Below are 23276 nucleotides of genomic sequence, written 5' to 3'. Positions count from 1 at the left end.
CCTTGCCGGATCCGCTGAAAATACTTCATAAGGGGCAAGACATTCAGGGCACTCTTACTTCAAATTAGATTAATGCAGGGCCGGCGGAAAGCGTGGGTAGTATGGGTAGTACTACCCACTCGAAAGTAACCGAGTGGGTAATTACCCACTCTAAATTTTGAACAATTTCAAAAAATTTAGATGTGCAACGCATGTATCTCGCACTACACACATTTGAAAACATCGATGTACCACAATTCCATTTGCATAAACGAACGTGATTTAATGTGAATGTAATGTAAGCGTGTGCATTGCGAAAAGGGAAAAAAATCCTTACTACTGGACCCCTCACCCCACGCTTTCTACCCACTCGGGCGTAAAATGTTTCGCCGCTCCTGGATTAATGCATGTGCAGTAGGGTGTCCCAAAATGACATCATGTTAAAAAAGTCATCGGGCTCACTTCTTAAATGAAAGGTTAGGGTATTAGGACCACTTTCTTCTTCGGAGTGAGTTTGCTAAAACGCTTCCTACTGGTGGCGACCTTTGATTTTTTGAAAAATGGGCCGATTTTAGATAAAATTTTAAATTTATGCCTGTTGAAGTGGTCCTGAACTGTCTTAGATTTTTTTCAGCATTTTTTTATTTTTCTGGAGATCCAAACGGAGAAGTTTGGTTAGTTAGTTTGCACAAATTTGGAATTATAAGAGCGGCAGGGCCATTAAAACTTAGTAAAAAGTGAAATTTTTGGTGTTTTTCAGTATTTTTTCTTCAAAACTGGGTATCTACAAAATTTTAAAAGTACTGAAAACAGTTTATATAGTTGAGCCGAATTCAGGGGTGTAATTTTGCTGAAGAAAGTGTATAGCTACGGCCAATGGGGTATAAGTTATTTACGTTTTTGTTAAATAACCTTTTGACATTTTATGATATTCATAAAAAATAACACTGTTCTACAAAATAAAACAACTTAAGTTGGACTTAGTCCGCATATTATTTTTCGGAAAATAGAAGGAAAATGATGAAAAATGGCGTTTTTCGCTTGTCTCTAGTACATCAGAATCGGTTTTTATGAGCATTTGACGATTTTTTTTAAATATTTTCTATATTAATAGCCACCTAGCGGGTTTGAAAATCACTAAAATTAAACAAATATGTCGAGTTAATGGCAAGTTATGGCGTATATTTGAAGGCTGAATTGATTAAAGTACTTACATTTTGTATATAAAGTCTTATTTTCATGTTAGGAACTTTGAAGTGGAGAAAAATGCAGAAGAATGAGGTGAGTGCTGAAAAACTGATATTTACTGTTTAGATCACATAATTCCGAAATAGTCAAATTTGGGGCAAATATCCTCGAAAAAGTTTTACAACAGAATACAGCGCATCTTCTGACACAATCGTTTTGTTGAAGATGCCTCCTAGAAGTAATTATGGAGAATTAACTCTTCAAAAAATAATTTGAGACTTGGCGTCATTAGCAAAGTTATTATTTTTATGATTTAAGTTACAAAAAAGTCATCAGTTGCTCATTAAACCTCGTCCTGACATACTAAAGACGTATAGAAAACGTCATTATTCATAATATTCCTTCTATTTTTCGAAAAACAATATGTGGTCAAAGCACATTTGAACTGATTTACTTTTTGGAACAGAATTATTTTTGATAAATTGCTAAAAATGTCAAAGGTTATCTACCAAAAACTTAAATAACTCATACCCCATTAGCCATAACTATACACTTTCTTCAGCAAAATTACGCCCCTGAATTCGGCTCAACTATATAAAGTGTTTTCTGTACTTTTAAAATTTTGTAGATACCCAGTTTTGAAGAAAAAATACTGAAAAACACCAAAAATTTCACTTTTTACTAAGTTTTAATGGCCCTGCCGCTCTTATAATTCCAAATTTGTACAAACTAACTAACCAAACTTCTCCGATTGGATCTCCAGAAAAATAAAAAAATGCTGAAAAAAATCTAAGACAGTTCAGGACCACTTCAACAGGCATAAATTTAAAATTTTATCCAATATCGGCCGATTTTTCAAAAAATCAAAAGTCGCCACCAGTAGGAAGCGTTTTAGCAAACTCACTCCGAAGAAGAAAGTGGTCCTAATACCCATGCCTTTCATTTAAGAAGTGAGCCCGATGAGTTTTTTAACATGATGTCATTTTGGGACACCCTAATGTGCAGTGGTGAGGACAAAGACGAAGTGGCGCTTCTAAACAATTCCAATTCAATTCTGGAAGGCGAAACAAAATATGCAATTGTTTAGGCGTCTATATCGGATAACTTTGGACACATGTTTTTGAGTCAATGAATTCAGCAGACGGTTTGTGTCAGTTTTTAAATGAAATTTAAAAAAATCCGTTATTTCCATCCCTAAGAAAGAAAAGTTTGAAAGGAACCCAGCAATTAGTAAAATGAATTGAAGTTATTCAATATATGCACCCGGAAAGAAATTATTGTCGTCCAATTATATTTCTCTATCTCAAAGTACTATTAAACGTTATTGGGCTTATCTAGAATAAGAAAAATGTGGCATAGGATTTGCAAGGTAAAGAAAACTGCTCATGCTACAAATAAGGAAATTAACCATAGAATATTGAGACTAATTTTAAACGCAAAGAATCCAATAATATAGCATTCCTTGATTCAAAAAAGAAAAGTGGAATAATTTTATTTTGTACATAAAATGCACAATTTTTAATTTCAGTTAGTCGAATAAATTGCGTTCCGACTGCATCTGTACCTGATACTGGACATAAAATTTAAAAAAAATCGATAACATTTGATACATACTAGATATTGTTTTTAGTAATTTCTCTATTACGTTGGTCATAGAAAGGCATTCGTCCAAGTAGCACTTTAGACCAAATACCATTCGGCTCAAATGCATTCGACCGAATGACCACGGCTAAACGGCGTTATGCCCATTCAACACAATGCATTCGTTTCCACAGATTGAACGGATTCTTAATGTTTAATAAGGGACGTGAGTCATTGGATAATTGAGGTTTAATTGTGGCTTAGATTGAACAGGTCTGCAATACTAAATGTTCATACCCTTTGTTCGAATTGCTCGTTGTAATTCTCAGAGTAAGGAGGATCGTAGTATTATACCTGCAGTCATCGTAAACGCCACAAGTTCTCCTCATCAGTAACCAGTACTATCTAAGTACCAGTTAGATGCTAAATTTAAACTGACATCAAAATTGGTACTAGTTAGACACTAAATCCATAAAGTTAGATATCGCGCTAAAAGAAAATGGTTCATTAAAAAATTTATTCATGGTTCCAGGTTTTTGGTATTTAAACCAAAAGACGCTAGGATAATTCCGTTTTTCCCATCAGGAAACCTGAACTTCTGTGTTTGACTTCCGAGATATCACTCGAAACTAGCCATTCGTTTATGTTCATGCCGGACGTATGACTTTTTGGTTAATTGCAAAAAAATGCATAACGTTTGCTGTCTTCTGTCCTCTGCTCTTCTGCTCTTCTGCTCTTCTGCTCTTCTGCTCTTCTGCTCTTCTGCTCTTCTGCTCTTCTGCTCTTCTGCTCTTCTGCTCTTCTGCTCTACTGCTCTACTGCTCTACTGCTCTACTGCTCTACTGCTCTTCTGCTCTACTGCTCTTCTGCTCTTCTGCTCTTCTGCTCTTCTGCTCTTCTGCTCTTCTGCTCTTCTGCTCTTCTGCTCTTCTGCTCTTCTGCTCTTCTGCTCTTCTGCTCTTCTGCTCTTCTGCTCTTCTGCTCTTCTGCTCTTCTGCTCTTCTGCTCTTCTGCTCTTCTGCTCTTCTGCTCTTCTGCTCTTCTGCTCTTCTGCTCTTCTGCTCTTCTGCTCTTCTGCTCTTCTGCTCTTCTGCTCTTTTGCTCTTCTGCTCTTCTGTTCTTCTGTTCTTCTGCTCTCCTGCTCTCCTGCTCTTCTGCTCTTCTGCTCCCCTGCTCTTCTGCTCTTCTGCTCTTCTGCTCTTCCGCTCTTCCGCTCTTCTGCTCTTCTGCTCTTCTGCTCTTCTGCTCTTCTGCTCTTCTGCTCTTCTGCTCTTCTGCTCTTCTGCTCTTCTGCTCTTCTGCTCTTCTGCTCTTCTGCTCTTCTGCTCTTCTGCTCTTCTGCTCTTCTGCTCTTCTGCTCTTCTGCTCTTCTGCTCTTCTGCTCTTCTGCTCTTCTGCTCTTCTGCTCTTCTGCTCTTCTGCTCTTCTGCTCTTCTGCTCTTCTGCTCTTCTGCTCTTCTGCTCTTCTGCTCTTCTGCTCTTCTGCTCTTCTGCTCTTCTGCTCTTCTGCTCTTCTGCTCTTCTGCTCTTCTGCTCTTCTGCTCTTCTGCTCTTCTGCTCTTCTGCTCTTCTGCTCTTCTGCTCTTCTGCTCTTCTGCTCTTCTGCTCTTCTGCTCTTCTGCTCTTCTGCTCTTCCGCTCCTCTGCTCTTCCGCTCTTCTGCTCTTCCGCTCTTCTGCTCTTCCGCTCTTCTGCTTTTCCGCTCTTCTGCTCTTCCGCTCTTCTGCTCTTCCGCTCTTCCGCTCTTCTGCTCTTCCGCTCTTCTGCTCTTCCGCTCTTCTGCTCTTCCGCTCTTCTGCTCTTCCGCTCTTCTGCTCTTCCGCTCTTCTGCTCTTCCGCTCTTCTGCTCTTCCGCTCTTCTACTCTTCCGCTCTTCTGCTCTTCCGCTCTTCTGCTCTTCCGCTCTTCCGCTCTTCTGCTCTTCCGCTCTTCTGCTCTTCCGCTCTTCTGCTCTTCCGCTCTTCTGCTCTTCCGCTCTTCTGCTCTTCCGCTCTTCTGCTCTTCCGCTCTTCTGCTCTTCCGCTCTTCTACTCTTCCGCTCTTCTACTCTTCCGCTCTTCTGCTCTTCCGCTCTTCTGCTCTTCCGCTCTTCCGCTCTTCTGCTCTTCTGCTCTTCATCTCTTCTGTAATTTAATCGGATTTTGTATTTTTGTCAGTAGCATAATAGATGATTTATAAATGCTACTTGTGTGAAATAGAACTCATCATTACAATGGATGCAAATTGTTATCGGCTCCTGCAAACTATACATAGCTATCATCTGATAATTTAAAAAAAAAAACTTCACCAATCTAAAAATTAATTTCCACATTACCAATGCACACAAATCCACCATCAACAAGCTTCCGCCGACCCCTCGTAAAAGAATCCTAACAAGAATAGCTGCTAGTTACGAGTATGCTGCATCGAGTCAACCCACTAGCCTACTAGATGATATTTCTTTACAGAATGGGTTGAATTGTGAGTGAAACAAGTTTTCGCCCTCGCTCCAGTCAGTGTACGTTGCCACTTCGAAAGACCACAGTTGAAAAGGACAGAAACTTTTTAATTGTGCCATAAGAAACTGTGCAAATGAGACCACCACCACCACCACCATCATCATCCACAAAGCTACATGCTTATGTAAACTATGCAGTGGCGACTTTTCTTGTTTTACATCCCGAAGCTTTGTAGTGACATTTCTCTGAAGTTAGGGTTATGTGCCGCACTGGATGGACCATCAGGTTGATGCTAATTTTTGCGCAGCCATCCTGCGGAAGGAAACTTCAAACCAGTTGCTGTTTTTGACTTGCTAATATTGCCCGATGAAAAATGAAAGGATACAGGTGTAAAAAGACTAACTGTCGGGCTATTCGCACTCTAATCATAGTTGGTCCTACAGCTGCATCAGAGGATGAGTTCGTTCTCCTTTTTCGATTGAAGTCGGTAGACGATCCGCTCATCGTACTGTTGCTCGACACAATATTGTTAAGGGAATGATCCGTGCATGATGACTTCAGGGTCCGGAGCAATTCCCCCAACAGCCCGATAGGAGTGTGGATAAAAGATGAGATACTGAGGCTATATGCTAACTACATTGGTGGGTTGGTTTTATTTCCACCAGGAACGACCGAACTCTTGTCCGGTTATCCATCTGTTCCGAGAATGGGTTTGATGCAATTTGTACCATTGAGCGTTATTACTCATCATACTTTCCACAGGTCAGCCGGCTCACTGATGGCTGTGGCATCGCTAGAGACCTAGCAAAGTTGGGATGAAAAATGAATGGCATCACATAAACATCATCGCAGCCGAGCATTGCCGCAGCTATGCCCGAGATTTCCAGTTGATGGGTTTGATATCTGTTACTGCGGCGATCCAGTCGAGTAGAGAGATATGAATATATACGCAATCCTATTTGTACGGCAAGCTCAAATCACTGGTGAGCCCTGGAACAGAATGAGATTTATACCCAATTCAAAAACTCATATGGATTCGGTCTCTATTTGGTTACGTTTTGAGAGGATACCGGTGGAAAGTTCACCGTCTGTGCCATGGTGATGCACTTTCAGCATTTGCGAGGAATTTTGAACTATGGATTCGATTTGCGTTTTTGGTTCGCCGAACCGGTCAAAGCGGCTGCAATGAGCAAAGTTGGCAAGGATCAGAGTGACTGTGATAATGATTGCATTTGCGGAGATGGGGGCTTAAATCAGGTGGAAATTTCTAACAGCTGTACAGTTCTTTATTGCTCCAGGAACTGCAATCAATCCTAATCTTGGCTGGTAGCTTAGGGATCTTGTTGCTGGGAAATGGTATTTGTTTCAATGACAACATGATATCCACAATCAAAAGTTACGAATCCTAGTTAGTAGTATAATGAAACGTGATTTCGAACATTTGATGCAGCAATAATTGCATACAATCACTTATCGAATAAAAATAAATGTAGTTCTCTTGCTAAACAGGTGAAAGTATCATATAAAGCCTTGTGATTCTTAGTTGCTCTTAGACACGATGGGAGCTCTTCTGAGAGATGCTATATTGATTTTAGATCCACTTTGCACAGTAAACCGTATCGGAATCATCTGCTTAATTTAAATTAAGCTATTCTATCGTCCCTCACCATTTATATTCGACCCTTTGAATCGATGTTAATCTATACTCTCTCTCTCTCTCGTCCCATTTCATTTCAGAATTGACTTTGAAGATCCGTCGACCACCAAGCCACCGAGCTTGGCAAAGTCAGCCGTCCTACAGGCCCTGGAGGAGGAGGAACGCCAGCAGGCAGGACGAGGCAAGGGTAAGTCCGGCATAGAGCATTTGTGCGGAAACCGCTAGTTAACAGTCGCATAATTGTATCGTAATCAAGAGCCGCTCTCGATTCAGCCACCGACCCGCCATTCAGCAGTATGTAGCTACATTCAACAAACTGAACTGAACAAAACAACATTTCAAACAAACCAACCCACCGACCTCAGATGAGCTGTAAATAATACACGCCGTAGTAGTAGTACCAATTCTGTGTGACAAACATTCGCGTCTAGCTAGAATTTTCCGGAAATTCCTCCTACCAAAAGGGGAGTTTATTGACATTCGTGTTTCGCAAACCGGTTGAACGTAAGACAAAGAGCACTTTCGATTGACGGTCAATCGATTTTCAGGGCAATACCAACTTGAAATATCAATTAAACCACTTCCAATAAATAGCCAACTCAGGCTTTCATCTTTTGGATAAAGTTTGACTTGCTTGGAAATCTATCAGGAATCAATTAAATTCAGGAACGGATTGAGAATAGAGGAATCAAATGCCATCATGGTGAGCTAATTTGAGTGACAAATTTTCTGGATCTCTGCACTATTTTCTATTACTGTATGTTTATTATTCGATTATCCTTGGTGATACCATATTTAAATTAGCACGTCATATGGAAAAAATCAACTAATAGCTATTTGCAAAAAAACGGTTTCTATTTAAATACTCGACAATTATACTATCCCACTGCTCCAATTAAAAGTTTAAGCTTCATTGCTAAACGAAAGCTAATTAAATATCTAATGATTTAAAAAGTAATAATTGCGGTTCTAATTAGCTTCATATGCTCGCGCTGGTGGCCGGTATGTAGGAGATGTTATTGTTACCGTTCGTTGTTTGCCAGTCGATAACGACCGCGAAGTAGTTTAATACGAAGTGCGTGTAATGATTTTGTGGCGCTTATTAATGGTGAATAAGTAGTTCATGGACTATCATCGGATACATCTCACCATGGAGTATTTACCCCTTTCATTCCACTGGTTTTTTATACACGACAACGTTTTTAAACAGCTATTACTTTTGCTTTATGTAAGATTTGTTCACAAAACAAGTCAATGTGACTTTTACATTTCATTTGAGCACTATCGGTTAGGAGTATTATCTGTAGAACTGCAGTTATTGTAATTAGTTTGAATGGATTTCGCTGGAACAGTGCTGCTAGGAACAGGTTACGTTAACCTCGAAAAAATAAATTTTGATATTTCTTCGTTAACTTGTAATATTATTCAATTCTAATGAATTTAGAATGTCTTCGATCAGGTTTTCCACGTAGTTGGGCTATTGTAAATATTCTAGTAGAATCGTATTGAGCATTGGAAGTTAAAAAATGATGAACTTTTAGAATTGCTGACTTTAAAATTATTTTCGAGTTTCTTAACCCCACCAGGTTTAAGTAAAAAAAGATTTAGAACCCTATACTCACTAGAAGCGATCATTATGATGATATCAACCGGCAAATAAGACGGTTTCCATTATTGTTCTCTTTTTCCGCGCGCGGTGGATCTGCTGCTGCTTCTGCTGACCACAATAAAAATTGTCATGGCTACCTATGTTGAAGCGATTGTGCGAAAGAATTGGTACTAAAGATGTACAAGACGACACACCGTTCGAAAAAAAGTATCAAAAACGCGACTTTACTCGATAACTTGATAGAAGGCTAAGTATTGTTATTAAAACTGGATATTTCTTATGTGAAAATGTCTGAGGCATTGATTGCAGGTATTTAAAATGACCTTAAAGTGCGCTATCATGCCCGTTTGCCCCAATTCCCCCTTTTCGTTTGAGTTTATGTTCAAAACTAAATATATAACTCGGAAGAAAGTCGAATACGCAGTGGCGGCGCTAAGGGGGGGCGAAGGGGGCAACCGCCCCGAGCGGCAAAATCAGGGGGCGGCATTTCCTACTCAATAAATTTCCATAGTGTTTTAGTAATTGTTCAAGTTTTATTAATTACGATAAAAATCAATTTATTTCATTTTGGCAACTATTGACGATTAAAAAGGTTGGGGATCGGGATGATGGATGCGATAGAACAAAACTATATACATATTGCAACTTGTAGTGGGAGTATGCAGACTAATTTGTTGGGATTAAACCAGGGAGCTTTATCATATACAGATGGCTTGGTCCATGGTTAAGAATCTCTCATTCTACACGAATAATCAAATTTCAATTGTTACGGAATTATTGAACTTTTCTATGAACTATTTGTTTTTCTTTTAATTCCTCTAATTAATAAAGAATACATTGTATTTTCAATCTTTTAAGGAGAGGTGTTTTCTTTCCTATTAAATTGCGGGTACGGTACCAGCATAGTAGATAAGACTAACGGTCTAATAAGTGTTCTATAGAAGTTTAGCTTCGTGCGGTAGCGAAGGTTTTTCGACCGAAGATTTTTTTTGAGTAAGTGGACCCGGCGATTAGCGAGGGGTAAACAAACCTGCAATTTCTTTTTGTTCAGTGATTTCTAGACGGGAGGTTATGCGAAAGCTTAAAAACGATAAGGTCGTTGGGAAGGGCAGAATCCCGCCTGAACTTCTAAAAATTAGTAGTGACTGGCTGTGCGAAGCAATCCACTGCGTGATTGGGATAATATGCGTGGAAGAAAAAATGCCTTCGGATTGGTTGAATGGCCTCATATGCTCAATCTTGGAGAAGGGCTGTAAACTTCCCAGGCATAATGATCCTCAATGCTGCCTACATGGTAGTTTCTCGTGTTCTGTTGGATAGACTGCGCCCGTTGGCTGAATGCTTTGTCGACGAATATCAAAGCGGGTTTTCGGGGGTGGGCGTAGCGTAGTTGGTAAATCGATTGCTTTGTACGCATTTTTCTAAGCCGAAGAGGCGAATGACCTTAAGGTGAAAACCTTTATAATCGAAATAAAAAAGTGGGTTTCGAGAAGGACAGTTAACGACGGACCAAATGTTTACCCAGCGACAAATTCTGGATAAATATTCCGGGAAAACAATTTGCGGACTCACCATCTTTGTATTCAAGGCGGCATACGACACAGTAAAACAAAACGAACTGTGGCAGATAATGCTTGAGCGTGGTATCCCGACAAAACTGATTAAGCTGATTCGTATGATGCTGGATAGGATAAAATCAAGCGTTACGAAGATCTGATGTGCATAAGAACGAAACCGTCATCACGAGATCTCACATGCCTTTTAACAGGGCAGCTGCAAGAATCGGACTGACGATAAACTCTGACACGACAAGGTACATGGTAGCTGATAGAGAACGTAGTAGTCGTTTTGGTTTCGAGGTGGAAATCGGTGGGGTACGGTACAACGAATTCATATAAATATCTTCAAATACTTACCTTACCTTTCAGGCCTTGTTGTCTCTTGCTGTATGCAGAAGCCGTCTCCACTTCACTCGGCCCATTGCTGCTTGTCGCCAGCGTCACAGTCTTCGAAGGGTCCGCAGGTCGTCCTCTATCTGGTCGATCCACCGTGCTCGTTGTGCGCCCCGTCTTCTTGTTCTTGTAGCGTCGCCTTCAAGAACTATCTTCACCGGTTCGTCGTCCGACATTCTTACGATGTGTTCAGCCCACCGCAAACGTCCTATTTTTGCGGTATGCGCGATGGATGGTTCTTCCAGCAGCTGATGCAACTCATGGTTCATTCGCCTGCGTTACGTTCCGTCTTCCATCTGCACGCCACCGTAGATGGTATGCAACACCTTTCGTTCGAAAACTCCAAGGGCGCGTGGGTCCTCCTCGAGCATAGTCCAGGTCTCGTGGCCGTAGAGGACCACCGGTCTAATCAGCGTCTTGTAGATTTTGTTCGACCGGAGCGTCCTCCGGAGTCCAATGTAGGCACGATTTCCCGCCAAGATCTATCTCTGAATTTCTCTGCTGGTATCATTGTCTGTGGTTACCAGTTAGCCCAAATACACGAATTCGTCGACCATCTCGAATGCGTCACCGTCAACCGAACTCAGGATGGGAGGTTCACAGTGTCGTCTGGTTTCAGCTTTCAGTCTGATGTACATTTCCGACATCGCCTCAAATTTCCGTGCCATTATGTCAATGTCGTTGGCGAAGCCAAGAAGCTGGACGGACTTCCTGAATATCGTACCACTCGTGTCTATCCCCGCTCTCCTTATTACACCTTCTAACACAACGTTGAACAGCAGACACGATAGACCATCACCTTGCCTTAACCCTCTTCGAGATTCAAAGGGACTCGAGAATGTCACTGATACTCGAACAACGCACATCACCCGATCCATCGTCGCTTTGACTAATCCTGTTAGCTTATCCGGAAAACCGTACTCGTGCATTATATACCATAGCTGATCTAGATCGATGGTGTCATATGCCGATTTGAAATTAATGAACAAATGATGTGTGGGCACGTTGTATTCGCGGCACTTCTGCAGAACCTGCCGAATTGCGATTATTTGGTCCGTGGTGGCGCGGGAACCCATGAATCCCGCTTGGGAGTACACCACGAACTCCCTTGCAAATTGTGACAATCGACGGCAAAGAATTTGGGACAGGACCTTGTAGGTGGCGCTAAGTAGTGTGATCGCGCGGCAGTTACAGCAATCCAAATTGTCACCCTTTTTGCAGATTGGGCAAACAACACCCTGCATCCACTCCTCCGGAGGAATCTCCTCCTCCCAAATATTGGCGATTACCCAGTGCAGCGCTCTAGCCAGTGTTTCACCACCGTATTTTAATAGCTCGCTGGGTAGCTGATCTATACCGGCAGGTTTGTTGTTTTTCAGCCGAGCGATCTCCTCTTTGACTTCTTGGAGATCAGGGGCCGGTATCCTATCGTCTTCTGTGCATTCTCCAAGATCCGTTGCCATAACGCCTTCGTCCTCTGCTGCTTCTTCAAATACTAGTTATATATGATAACGATTTTAGCTACAAAGGAAAAAGGCACGTTGTTGCTGCGAGCATGGTTTGCGTAGTCAGCTAAAAACCAATAGCCTAAGAATGCGCGCAAAACTTGATTTTCTTCAAATCACTGATACTCCCTGTTGCTCTATACAACCTTGAAGCTTGGATGTTGAAGGAAGTAGGTTATCGATTACTCGGTTTGTAGAGAAGAATTCTGCGTTCAATACGCAGCAGCACAGTAAAAATGGAGAATGGCGCCAGTTAAGTTATGATCACAGTATTTTAAAGCACATAACACATACTGTTGGGTAGTTCATCTTTACAGAACACAGAAATTGAAAATCGGTTAAAAATGACCGGGCTGAAAAGTTTTTGACGCTGAAGGTCCCGAAAAACACGATTTTTTTTTGCTATGAATCAAAAATGGAAAAGGTAGTCGAAGACAATCTAAATCCCTGACTACATACGGGGAACGTGCCATTTAAGCCAGTATATTCTGATTCCTGATAAGTTCCCGTTGGATGTTCGTCTTCATATATCGTTTCAGTGTGTCATAAATTGAAATACTTACTGAGAGTGCTCAGGAACAGGTTTCTGATTGTAAAGTTAATGTTTTCATTCAATTGAAAATCTTTTTTTTCTGACAGGATTTTGATGGCAAAAAAATTTCAGAAAGAGCTACGTTGAACGAAAAAGATTGAAAACCACTGTTCTAAGAAATCAATTTCAGGTACATTTAATAGATTATCACCAAAATGGATTTGTGATGTGAAATGATAATCCGGAAATATTTATACAATGCAGCTTCCAAACTCAATTTTTGTTTCCAGGTTTTAGTCACCGTTCATGAATGTTACCGTTTTTCAGTTGATATTTTTCGGTGATAATTAATCAAAACCACAGTTTACCGTTTACGTTTCAGCTTACTTCCCTATTTAATTTCAGCCGTCTTCAGAATTATTCACTCACGCGCCTTGCCGTCGCTGGGGGGAAATCGAAACGTATACGGTAAACTATGGTTTTGATTATTTATCACCGAAAAATATCAACTGAAAACGGTAACAAACTGAATTTTTCAACAATCATAGACAAAAAGGGTAAAACTTTTGCATGAAGCGAAAGTAAGAAAGATACATTTAAAAATTTAATAAAATATAAACAAGTGATATATTAATAACAAAATATTGACAATAAAATGTGAAGAAGTGTGAAGATTTTTATGCAGACATTTTCTAATACTTTTATCATATTTGTTTCATATGAATAGGTGGAAAATAATCGAACTCTTAAAAATTCATTATTGAAGAGGCGGCAAATTTAATTTTTGGCCCCGAGCGGCAAAACACCTCGCGCCGCCACTGCGAATACGGCTGACAAAAATTAGTATTTCTTATGTAAAAAAGTCCAGAGAATCGATTGAAGATAATTAGAACCCATTTTACCCCAATTCTCCGAAAAACTAAAGTTTAAAGTTAATCCTGGCTTTATATTTCGGTAAAAGGCTATATGCAGCTGATCGAAAGTGGTAATTCTTAGGTATAAAAGTCCAGGTTATCGCTTGAATATAGCTAGACTGGCCGCTGTGTACCCGTTTACCCCGATTCCTCCCATAACTCCAGTATAAAGTTAAACCTGGTTATGCTTCTTGAAAAAAATGCTGAAGCTGGCTGATGAAAAATAGTAATTATTATGTAGAAAAATCCAGGAAACCGGTTGAAGATAGTTGGAATGACCGCACGAAACGTTTGTATCTGTTTTACCCCAATTATTACCATATTGTATGTGTGAAGTCATGTCTTACTCATCATTTCAGAAACAGGCGGAAATCGGCTGATTAAAAATAACTTTTTTATGTTAAATAGTGCAGGGAATCGATGTAAGATAGTTCGAATGACTGGACAAAATATGTGTACCCGTTTTACCCCAAATATCTCCCATAGCTCAAATACGAGTTAAACCTGTCTGTACTTCTCGGAAAGAGGCTGAATGCGGCTGATGAAAAGTAGTAATTCTTATGTACAAAATTCCGGGTAATCGATTGGAAATAGCTAGTATGACCGCACGAAACGTGTATACCCATTTTACCCCAATACTTCACGTAATGTGTGTGTGAAGTTATACCTTACTCATCATTTCAGCAAGAGGCTGAACGCGAATATTTTATGCATAAGAATTACTATTTTTCATCAGTTGCATTCAGCCTCTTACGGAGAAGTACAACCAGGTTTAACTTCATACTTGAGTTATGACAGGAACTTAGGGTAAAACGGGAACACATGTTTCGTGTGGACATTTTAGCTACATCCAATTGATTCCCTGAAGTATTTAAAATAAAAAATTACTTTTAATCAGTCGCTTTCAGCCTTTTTCTGAAATGTTGGGTAAGTAAATGTTTACACTTGTATAGATAAATAATTGGGGACAAACGGATAAACACGTTTCGTGCGGTCATTCCAAGTATTTTCAATCGATTCCCTGAACTGTTTTTCATAAGAGAAACTACTTTGGTGAGCCGCTTTCAGCTTCTTGCTGAAATGATGAGTAAGGTATAACTTCACACATACATTACGTGAAGAATTGGGGTAAAATGGGTATACACGTTTCGTACGGTCATTCTAACTATCTTCAGTCGATTCCCCGGAATTTTGTACATAAGAATTACTACTTTTTATCAGCCGCATTCAGCCTCTTTCCGAGAAGTACAGCCAGGTTTAACCTCACACTTGAGTTATGGGAAGAATTTGGGGTAAATCGGATACACGTGTTTTGTCCGGTCCTCCTGGATTGTTTGACACAAAAAATTACTTTTGATCAACCGCTTTCTGCTTTTTTCTGAAATATTGAAAATTGGTGTATCACCACACTTGTGTTATGTGAATCATTGAGGTAAAACGGATACAAACGTTTCGTGCGGTCATTCCAACTATCTTCAACCGGTTTCCTGGATTTTTCTACATAATAATTACTATTTTTCATCAGCCAGCTTCAGCATTTTTTTCAAGAAGCATAGCCAGGTTTAACTTTCCACTTGAGATATGGGAAGATTTGGGGTAAAACGGGTACACGAGTTTTGTGCGGCCATTCTAGCTATTTTCAATCGATTCTCCAGAATTTTTTACATAAGAAATCAACCGCATTCAGCCTCTTTCTGAAATACAGAGCCAGGTTTAACTTTATACTTGAGTTATGCGGGGAATTGGGGTAAAACGGGTACATACGTTTCGGACGACCAGTCTAACTATATTCAAATGATAACCTGGATTTTTATATGTAATAATCATCACTTTTGATTAGCCGCATATAGCTTTTTACCGAAATATGAAGCCAGGACCAACTTTAAACATTAATTTTGCTGATAATTGGGATAAAATGGGTGTATACATTTCGTGAGATAATTCTAATTATCTTCAATCGATTCTCTGGACTTTTTTACATAAGAAATACTAACTTTTGTCAGCCGTTTTCAACTTTCTTCACAGTTATATATTCAGTTTTGAACATAAACTGAAACGAAAGGAGGAATGTGGGCAAAACGGGCATGATAGTGTACCGTGCGGTCGTTGTAAATACAAGCAATCAATTATTCAAACCTTTTTACATAAGAAAACCAGCATCCAGCCTTTTCAAAAAAAAAGTCGCGTTTTTGGTCCATTTTTTCCCACTGTGCGACGTGAGAAAGCATTTCATTTGAGCCGTTCGGTTATTTACTCGATCAGTGAGAATGGCACCTTACTGTATATGTTTTTAGGCTGTCAAACAAGAATCGGTGAGTAATCATTGGAACATACGTATGAAGTAACAAACAGTTGCTAATTTTGGCTCTATTGGGGAGTGTGCCACACTATTTTTTTTAAATCAAGTTCTTAAAAAAGTATTACATAAATGTCCTTGAGATAGTCACTAGACACTGAATGAAATTTTGGAAAGTTCTTAGTGAAAACAATTCAAAACTAAATATCCTAAGATGTGTTCTCTACGAAACAGGCAATAGTACATCGACGAATTATTGATTTCAAATATAATTTTAATTATTTCTTTACAAGTTAAAATTTGCTGAGAAATTCCACGAAGGTTCGTCCGAAAATTTCTAAAATCGTGACCGACCATCTTAGATTCCGATAAAACTTTAAAAGTTCAACCGGCATGGAAGATTAAACATTTTCCACAGTCAATAAGATTATTTTGACTCAAGCGTAATTTTTTAAAAGGGCGTAAACGTTTCTACGGGCAATAATTTCAATTTTTTTTTTGATCGATTACACTATTTTATACAGTAAAACAATCTGAGAACGAGTTACAGGGAATGAATACTTCTGCAAGAAAAAAATATACAATGAAAAAAATGTTGTCAGTTTTCACAAAAACAAAAATTTATGATAAAAATTTAAATTACAAAAAAAAACATTTTTTCTATTTTTTTATATTTTGTCAACAAAAATCTAAAGAGAAAGGAAACATTTTGAATGTGGTTTCATGATGGGAAAATTATCAGAAGAAAAGTTTTTCTAACAATAACTTTATACATGTTTTTAAATTTCATTCTAATTAACATACAAAACTGTAATTTTATTACAGAATATAATTCTAAGTATCATTTTAAATCAAAATGCATTTAACAAATATCTTCCAAAATGCGACAGTTTTCGAGATATTTGGAATTTTGCTCCAACAAAAACAATTAATTCATGTAATTATGTCCTTTTTAAAAGTTATTCGCGTTACCCCATCATAAATTGTCAAAAGTCTAATGTTTATCGTTTTAAAGACATAAATAAAAGCTTTGTCAGTGTATTTGGATCATGGAGAAGCTTTCAATAAAAATGTTTTCCTAACAACTTTTGACAAATTTTTTAATTCATACTATTTGCAGTCAAAAGCACAATTTTATTTTTGAATATGATTCTAAACGCCATTTTAAATCAAAATGCTTATAACAAAACATTTCTGAAATGTAGTAGTTCTCGAGATATTTAGATTTTGTTTTTACAGCACAATTATTTTGTTTTATTACAACCTTTTCAGAAGTTATTCGCGTTTCTCCATCACCAACAATTAGTTTTTGTAAGGCCCATAACATTTTCTATAACTTTCCCATTGACATCAAGGCGATATTGTAAACCATTTGAAAGCTACACAAAAACAATTCAACTATATAGTTCAATCATCAGATCATGTGGTTGAATCCTATTCTGATTGTTTTGTATAGCTTTCTTTTCTCTTTAAATTTTTGTTGACAAAATTTAAAAAATAGAAAAAGGGTTTTTTTAAATTTGAATTTTTATCATAAATTTTCGTTTTTGTGAAAAATGACACAACATTTTTTCAGTGTATATTTTTTCCGTGCAGAAGTAATCATTACATGTATTTCGTTCTCAGATAGTTTTACTGTATAAAATAGTGTAATAGAACAAAAAAAATGAAATTATTGCACATAGAAACGTCTTCGCCCTTTTGAAAAATTGCTCTTGTATCAGAATATTGAAATTGCCAGAAAAAAATCATGGAGATTCATAAACCGAACACAAATGTAAAGTTTCGTTCGGATCAACGACGGTCATATTTTGCGGTCGGTCGGTTTCTCATGGAATCCCTCCTAGAGTTACAACAATACATATTCAAGAGAAAGTATTTAGGGGCTAATCGGATATGACAATTCCTGATGGTTCTAGCAAATGGAAGGTATTCTAGATTACACGTTTACAAGGTTCTAACGCTAAATCGACATGAGTAGAAAAATATCCAGTGAATGTTTGAACAAAGAGAAAGTCGAAATTTGCTTTATATTTTCTCTTCTGGCAGGCGATTTGTAGATGCGGAGAAACAGTTCAACTTTTGGCATCCTTCGACTATTACCAGTTCTGTGGCATCACGCGAATTTTCTCAATTTTATGACATTTTAAGTTTAAATGAAACTATATTCAAGACTAGCCTTGGCCCGGCAGATCAGAGGGTGGGGCGATGGCCTCATAAATTACTCGTCGTATGTTTGAGGCCCATAACAATTGTCCTGTATATTGAAAATCGGCTGCGAAGTCTGTCGGAACAAAAAGTCAAGTTCCACTACGAAACGTAGTAGCAAGGTATTGACTTGCATTTTTACATATAAGACTTCTGTGTAGTTTCAATGTTTTCGGCAATATTATCAGACAATTTGATACTTTTTATATCGCAGACCGATTTCGTTGATGACACCACCATAATAACCATAGAAACAATAAACACGAAAGAGAACATATCGCACTTAATTTCTCTTTGCTCAAGAGACTTTTTCTAGATTTCTCTGTTTTAAAATTACTGCAATTCATCCGGTTCGTGTAAAACTGTTTGTATGGACAACTTTCTAGTTTCTTCTGGCAATTGAATTTCCTAAGATGATTTCAATTACACTTTGCATGTCAATTCGGCAATTTGATAAACAAATATATTAACACTAACCTGCTCAGTGATTTTTTTTTGATAAATATAATTAGCTGCTAATTTTTTCCACAATCGCCATTAAGATTAGTAAAGATGTCGTTTTATTCAAACTGAAAGGAGAGGATCAGGCCGCAGCTCAGAACCACTTTAATATAAAAGAAGATCGATGAGGTGATCTGGAATCGACTCCAATTGATTGTTTTTTTTCCTCTCTTTGCATCATGATTCCGGATCATCTCTCTCATTGTACATCACAACGAACAGAGGCTTTTACATACTGAAGACATGAAATCGAAACGATATTCCCAATAAATTAACTTCCTAATAAATTAACTAGTCACAACATTTTAGTCGCTCTCCGTGATTGTCTGTTCTCTATCACGTCGTTTTTGAACGTACATGAACATTGATTGGAAGGCATTAAAAACGACTAAAATGTGTAATATGTAAATGAACTCGCATCCCAGTAAAACCACTGGTTTACCTGTTATTACTCTGTTATCGTTTTTATTGTTTACTGTACGGTTATTGAAAATTTCTCGTCACGGTTTCCGGATTAACAGTGTTTTAGTACGGAACGCTTGGCTCGTATGTAATGAAATTAAACTTGTCATTTACATAACTAACTTTACCCTGGTCATTATGTAGCATAATATCTGAGTTTTGATAAACATGGCAATCACTAGCGGTCATTTTTGAAGAGTTTTCGTGCTCAAAGTTTTCTATTGCTTTATTATATAATTGATTTATTGGACTTGGTTGAGTGCTTTAGCTAAACGGTACCTTTTGTGTTTCATATATTTCCTTGATGTAAACAATAAAAATAATCAAACGAGTTTCAATGGTTATCTTGCAATTCAAGTGTGAGTGACCAGCCATTGCGAACTGAAACCTGTTTACGAGGCGGAAAAATATTTTTTCTTCAATAATTGCGTCGTTTATTCTTACGTGTCACCATCGTGGTTGTTACCTCCATATTCGCGAACATCTGATTTCTTTATTGTTTCTTGCTCTCACGGGTTACGAGTGTGAGCTCGCTCAATAATGGTGCTTGCTGTTGATTTTGAGGTGATTGACGCAGCTTTTGCCATTGTCAACATTTCCCGAACCATAGCAACAAGCTTGGAAATTGTTTGTGGTCCAAGTAATGGTAATAGCGACTGTGGATGAGAAAGAAAGAATCTGTGTAGGGTAAGGTGGGGCAAAGCCGACCTAGTAAACGGTAAGTAAACTGTAAAATGCTCATTTTACATCGGATCAAGTCGTTTTATATGCCAAATTAAAGGTTAGACTTCTCGGCAACCTTCTATTTATAGCATTTTATTCGCAGCTTGGGAAAGTTTTGAGATACAAGCGCTTTACGAAAAAGTTAAAAAAAAAATGGTGGGGTAAACCCGACCGCCTATGTTTTTGGTTGATTTAGTACAGATATTACCGGCATTTTTTGGTTTTTCAATGATAAATCAATGAATGCTATGTTATTGAATTGAATCATGAAGAAAATGGAATTCAATGTCAATCTTGGAATGTCAAAATCACGAGCAGTAACACGTAAAGATATTTGCATAGTAGCAATCGCTCGACGAATACTATATTCATCAAGTTTTTGTGTCTTTCGTTTGTATTTATGAAACATTTTGCAAAAAAAATATAGAAATATATTTCAATTTGATAAATCAACATTTTTGTAATAAAAAAAAAGTATGGAAAAAGTTGGACTAAATTCATCTACGCACTTTGTAAGACTTTGATAAAAGAATTTAAATCCACTTACATTTTTTATGCTATCACTTTAACTGTCAGAAATATCCTGTAGTCAATGATGCACAAAAATCAAGTCAAAAGTTGTAAAAACACACTTCTTGTCGTTTGAGCATCTCAATGTACACTAATAAAATGCTGCCATACCACCATTATGATTATTTTCGATGCTCTACACGACAACATTGATATTAGTTCTTGTAGTGCTTCTGATTTCCGGTAACAGAGGAGGGTCGGGTTTACCCAACAGTCAGATTTGCCCCACCTTACCCTAAAGAAATAAAGGAATGATTTCATAACATCAAACTTATAATATTTTAGTAGTACATTTTTCAGTAAAATAAACAAGCATAAGTTTATAAAAATAAATTGATAATTGGCGCAGTTATGGCTTTTTCCCCGAAACCCTTTTTTATTTAAGAGGTTTGCGGTGATCACGATTGGAGACCAATAGATCATCTAAAAACCCAAAACTCAAAAAAAATTTATTAGTATATGAGCATTCCTCGTACCTTAACGATTAGTTGAATAAATAATTATTTTTTCCTGCATTCGAGAACGTTTTCAGTCAAAAAAATCGCTGTTTTAAGCTCTAAAAATTGTTTTAAAAAATTCTTATCCATGAAGCAAAAATTTATGAATAAATAAGGAGTCGTTAAAGTACGAGAAAAATTAATTACGATCAATTGAAAAAAATGAGAAAATTGATTGAGTTGTTTTTCGGCAATCGTGATCACGGAAAAACCATTTTTAGTAAGACTACATTTCGAGAAAATCGAGTTAAAAATTTCAAATTACTACTGCTCTTGGTAGACGTAGCGCACTTGGAAGCGCTGTAACTTTCGATCTATTTCTCGGATCTCTATAAAAATTTGGGAATACATTCTCAAGGAGTTGTACTTTCAGATAAAGTAATAAAAACATTTTTCCCCCTTTTTTTATTTCGACTATGTTAGTCACATTTTCTTTTTTACGTTTTAACGACATTCAATTAGCTAGAGATTACTGGGTAGGGAAAGTTATGAAACTTAGAGCCATAGTACTCAAGTGAGAGCAAGGATGTGAAGTAAACAGATCGGAAAACTAGAAGTGGCAGGGTCATTAGAACAGGCTTAATATCGTGCGGGCTTAATTTTTGCCTTCTGATAATGAGGGTCGAGCTTAGGCAGAATAACTACGAATCACTCAAGTTCACTATCATGTGTCCTTGATAAAGGTAGACGTATCTATCTTTACCGTGACAACCGGCAAAAATTAAGCCACGCAAGATCACCACTGAAAACCTGTCGACGATTAGCATCAATCTGAATGATGATTGCTGCTGTTCATCTCTGTATGCCTTTTGAATGCCGGGATAGATTTTTATTAGACTATTGTCACTGTTCTCACAGTCGTGGCGGGTTTGCTACATTGTGTAAGGAAGTGGCTGTGTCTACAGCGGCTACCCACCGCTGCCGATGGAATCCCATCAGTTTCTTTTTTCTTTTTTCCCTTTTTTTATTTCGACTATGTTAGTCGACAGGTTTTCAGTGGTGATCTTGCGTGGCTTAATTTTTGCCGGTTGTCACGGTAAAGATAGATACGTCTACCTTTATCAAGGACACATGATAGTGAACTTGAGTGATTCGTAGTTATTCTGCCTAAGCTCGACCCTCATTATCAGAAGGCAAAAATTAAGCCCGCACGATATTAAGCCTGTTCTAATGACCCTGCCACTTCTAGTTTTCCGATCTGTTTACTTCACATCCTTGCTCTCACTTGAGTACTATGGCTCTAAGTTTCATAACTTTCCCTACCCAGTAATCTCTAGCTAATTGAATGTCGTTAAAACGTAAAAAAGTAATAAAAACAATTTCGATTTTATCAAAATGAAAAAAAAAATAATAATAATATTAATAAAAATATGCTTAGTTGCTAAATTAGACAATATCTTTTCACAAACTGATTTTTATTGGATTCTGAGATGATTATGACTTTCATTGGTTTAGTTTTCTATAGAAATACACTGAAGAAAAAAATCAGTTTGGGCAAGGAAAAGTTTTTTGAATTTGTGACTGTAGATAGGGATTATAATTACCTATCTTTGAACAAAATTTCATCCACATCAAAAATGGTTTTTTTTAAATCGACAAAATTTTTAAAACCGTTTTTTTTTTTTCAGTGTAGGAGTCAATGAAGAATTTTTTCAATATTTTTATTTGAAAGTTTGACTAATTTTGTGAAAACCACTCCTATAACATTTTTTTGTAAGGTTTGTCATTTTTAGACTATAGCTATTTGAAAAAAAAATGGCAAAAAAAAGTTTGGCCCTTTTCAAAAGACAGTCAGCAGATCATTTTTGGGAAAACAAAGTATGCAAAGTGGTTTTTTTGTGACAAATTCTTCATGTTCAGAAAGTTTCACTAAAATCTGAGAGGGTGCTGCCAACTCTGAATACGATTTGGCGTGAAATTCGTCAATTGTTTCCTTTGTGCTTGCAACACGCAGAAGAATCCGGCCTTTTTGAATCAACAAAACGTTTAGTTGAATCTGAAACGTGACGAATGACTGTTTCAAACTGAAATGGGCGTTTTTCGAAAGCATGTAATTGGTTTAGTTCAACAAATACTTGTGTTTACACTTTAAATAGAAACATTGTTGAATCAAAATAAAATTTGTTAGATCTAACAGATCCCTTTGTTAAAAACAAACAGAATCTTAAATTTGAGTTGTTCTCTCCTCTGGTTAAAACAAAAGATTTGTTTTTATTTCTTCGAACTTGTTTGTTCGGTTAAATTTATCATGATTTTGTTGTTTCAAACGAAATATTTGTTGAAACTACTGAAAAGCCAACAAATTAATTTGTTGGTAATTACAACCAACAGTATTGATTGAATCAAACCTGAATCTTGTTTGTCACTATATCAAACGGGAAAATTGTCATTTAAAACCAAAATTTGTTTATTTTTACTAATTTTTTTTCAGCGCGAAGGAGGTAGCCATGAACCATGTACTTATTCTCTCGTGATAAAACTGAGTAGGCGGTGTTCAACAACGGATGTGTTATTTCGTTAGACGTGTGATTCCAAAGCAAAGGAAAAGCCCATAATACCCCCATGATAATGGTCACCTTCTACTCAATAGCGTTTTGCTAGTGTTTTAAATGGGAACTCCATTGTCGTGAATATCGGTAGAGACCATATAAAACCATATTTTGGT

The 23276-nt window shown here is 37.6% G+C and overlaps 1 protein-coding gene across 9 annotated transcripts in view; it reads left to right on the top strand.

Annotated features, from left to right (window-relative positions):
• LOC131692479 (uncharacterized) overlaps positions 1 to 23276 on the top strand; it is a 534648-nt gene that overhangs the window by 183320 nt on the left and 328052 nt on the right. For all 9 annotated transcript variants that reach the window (XM_058979544.1, XM_058979545.1, XM_058979546.1 and 6 more), the window contains one exon: positions 6923 to 7029. In XM_058979544.1, coding sequence (XP_058835527.1) covers positions 6923 to 7029 — 107 coding nt within the window. The remainder of the gene's footprint in view (positions 1 to 6922; positions 7030 to 23276) is intronic.

This window comes from Topomyia yanbarensis, chromosome 3, assembly GCF_030247195.1.
Source record: "Topomyia yanbarensis strain Yona2022 chromosome 3, ASM3024719v1, whole genome shotgun sequence".
Lineage (NCBI taxonomy): Eukaryota > Metazoa > Arthropoda > Insecta > Diptera > Culicidae > Topomyia > Topomyia yanbarensis.
Note: the sequence above shows the minus strand (reverse complement) of the source record. Positions and strands in the feature narration are given on the sequence as shown.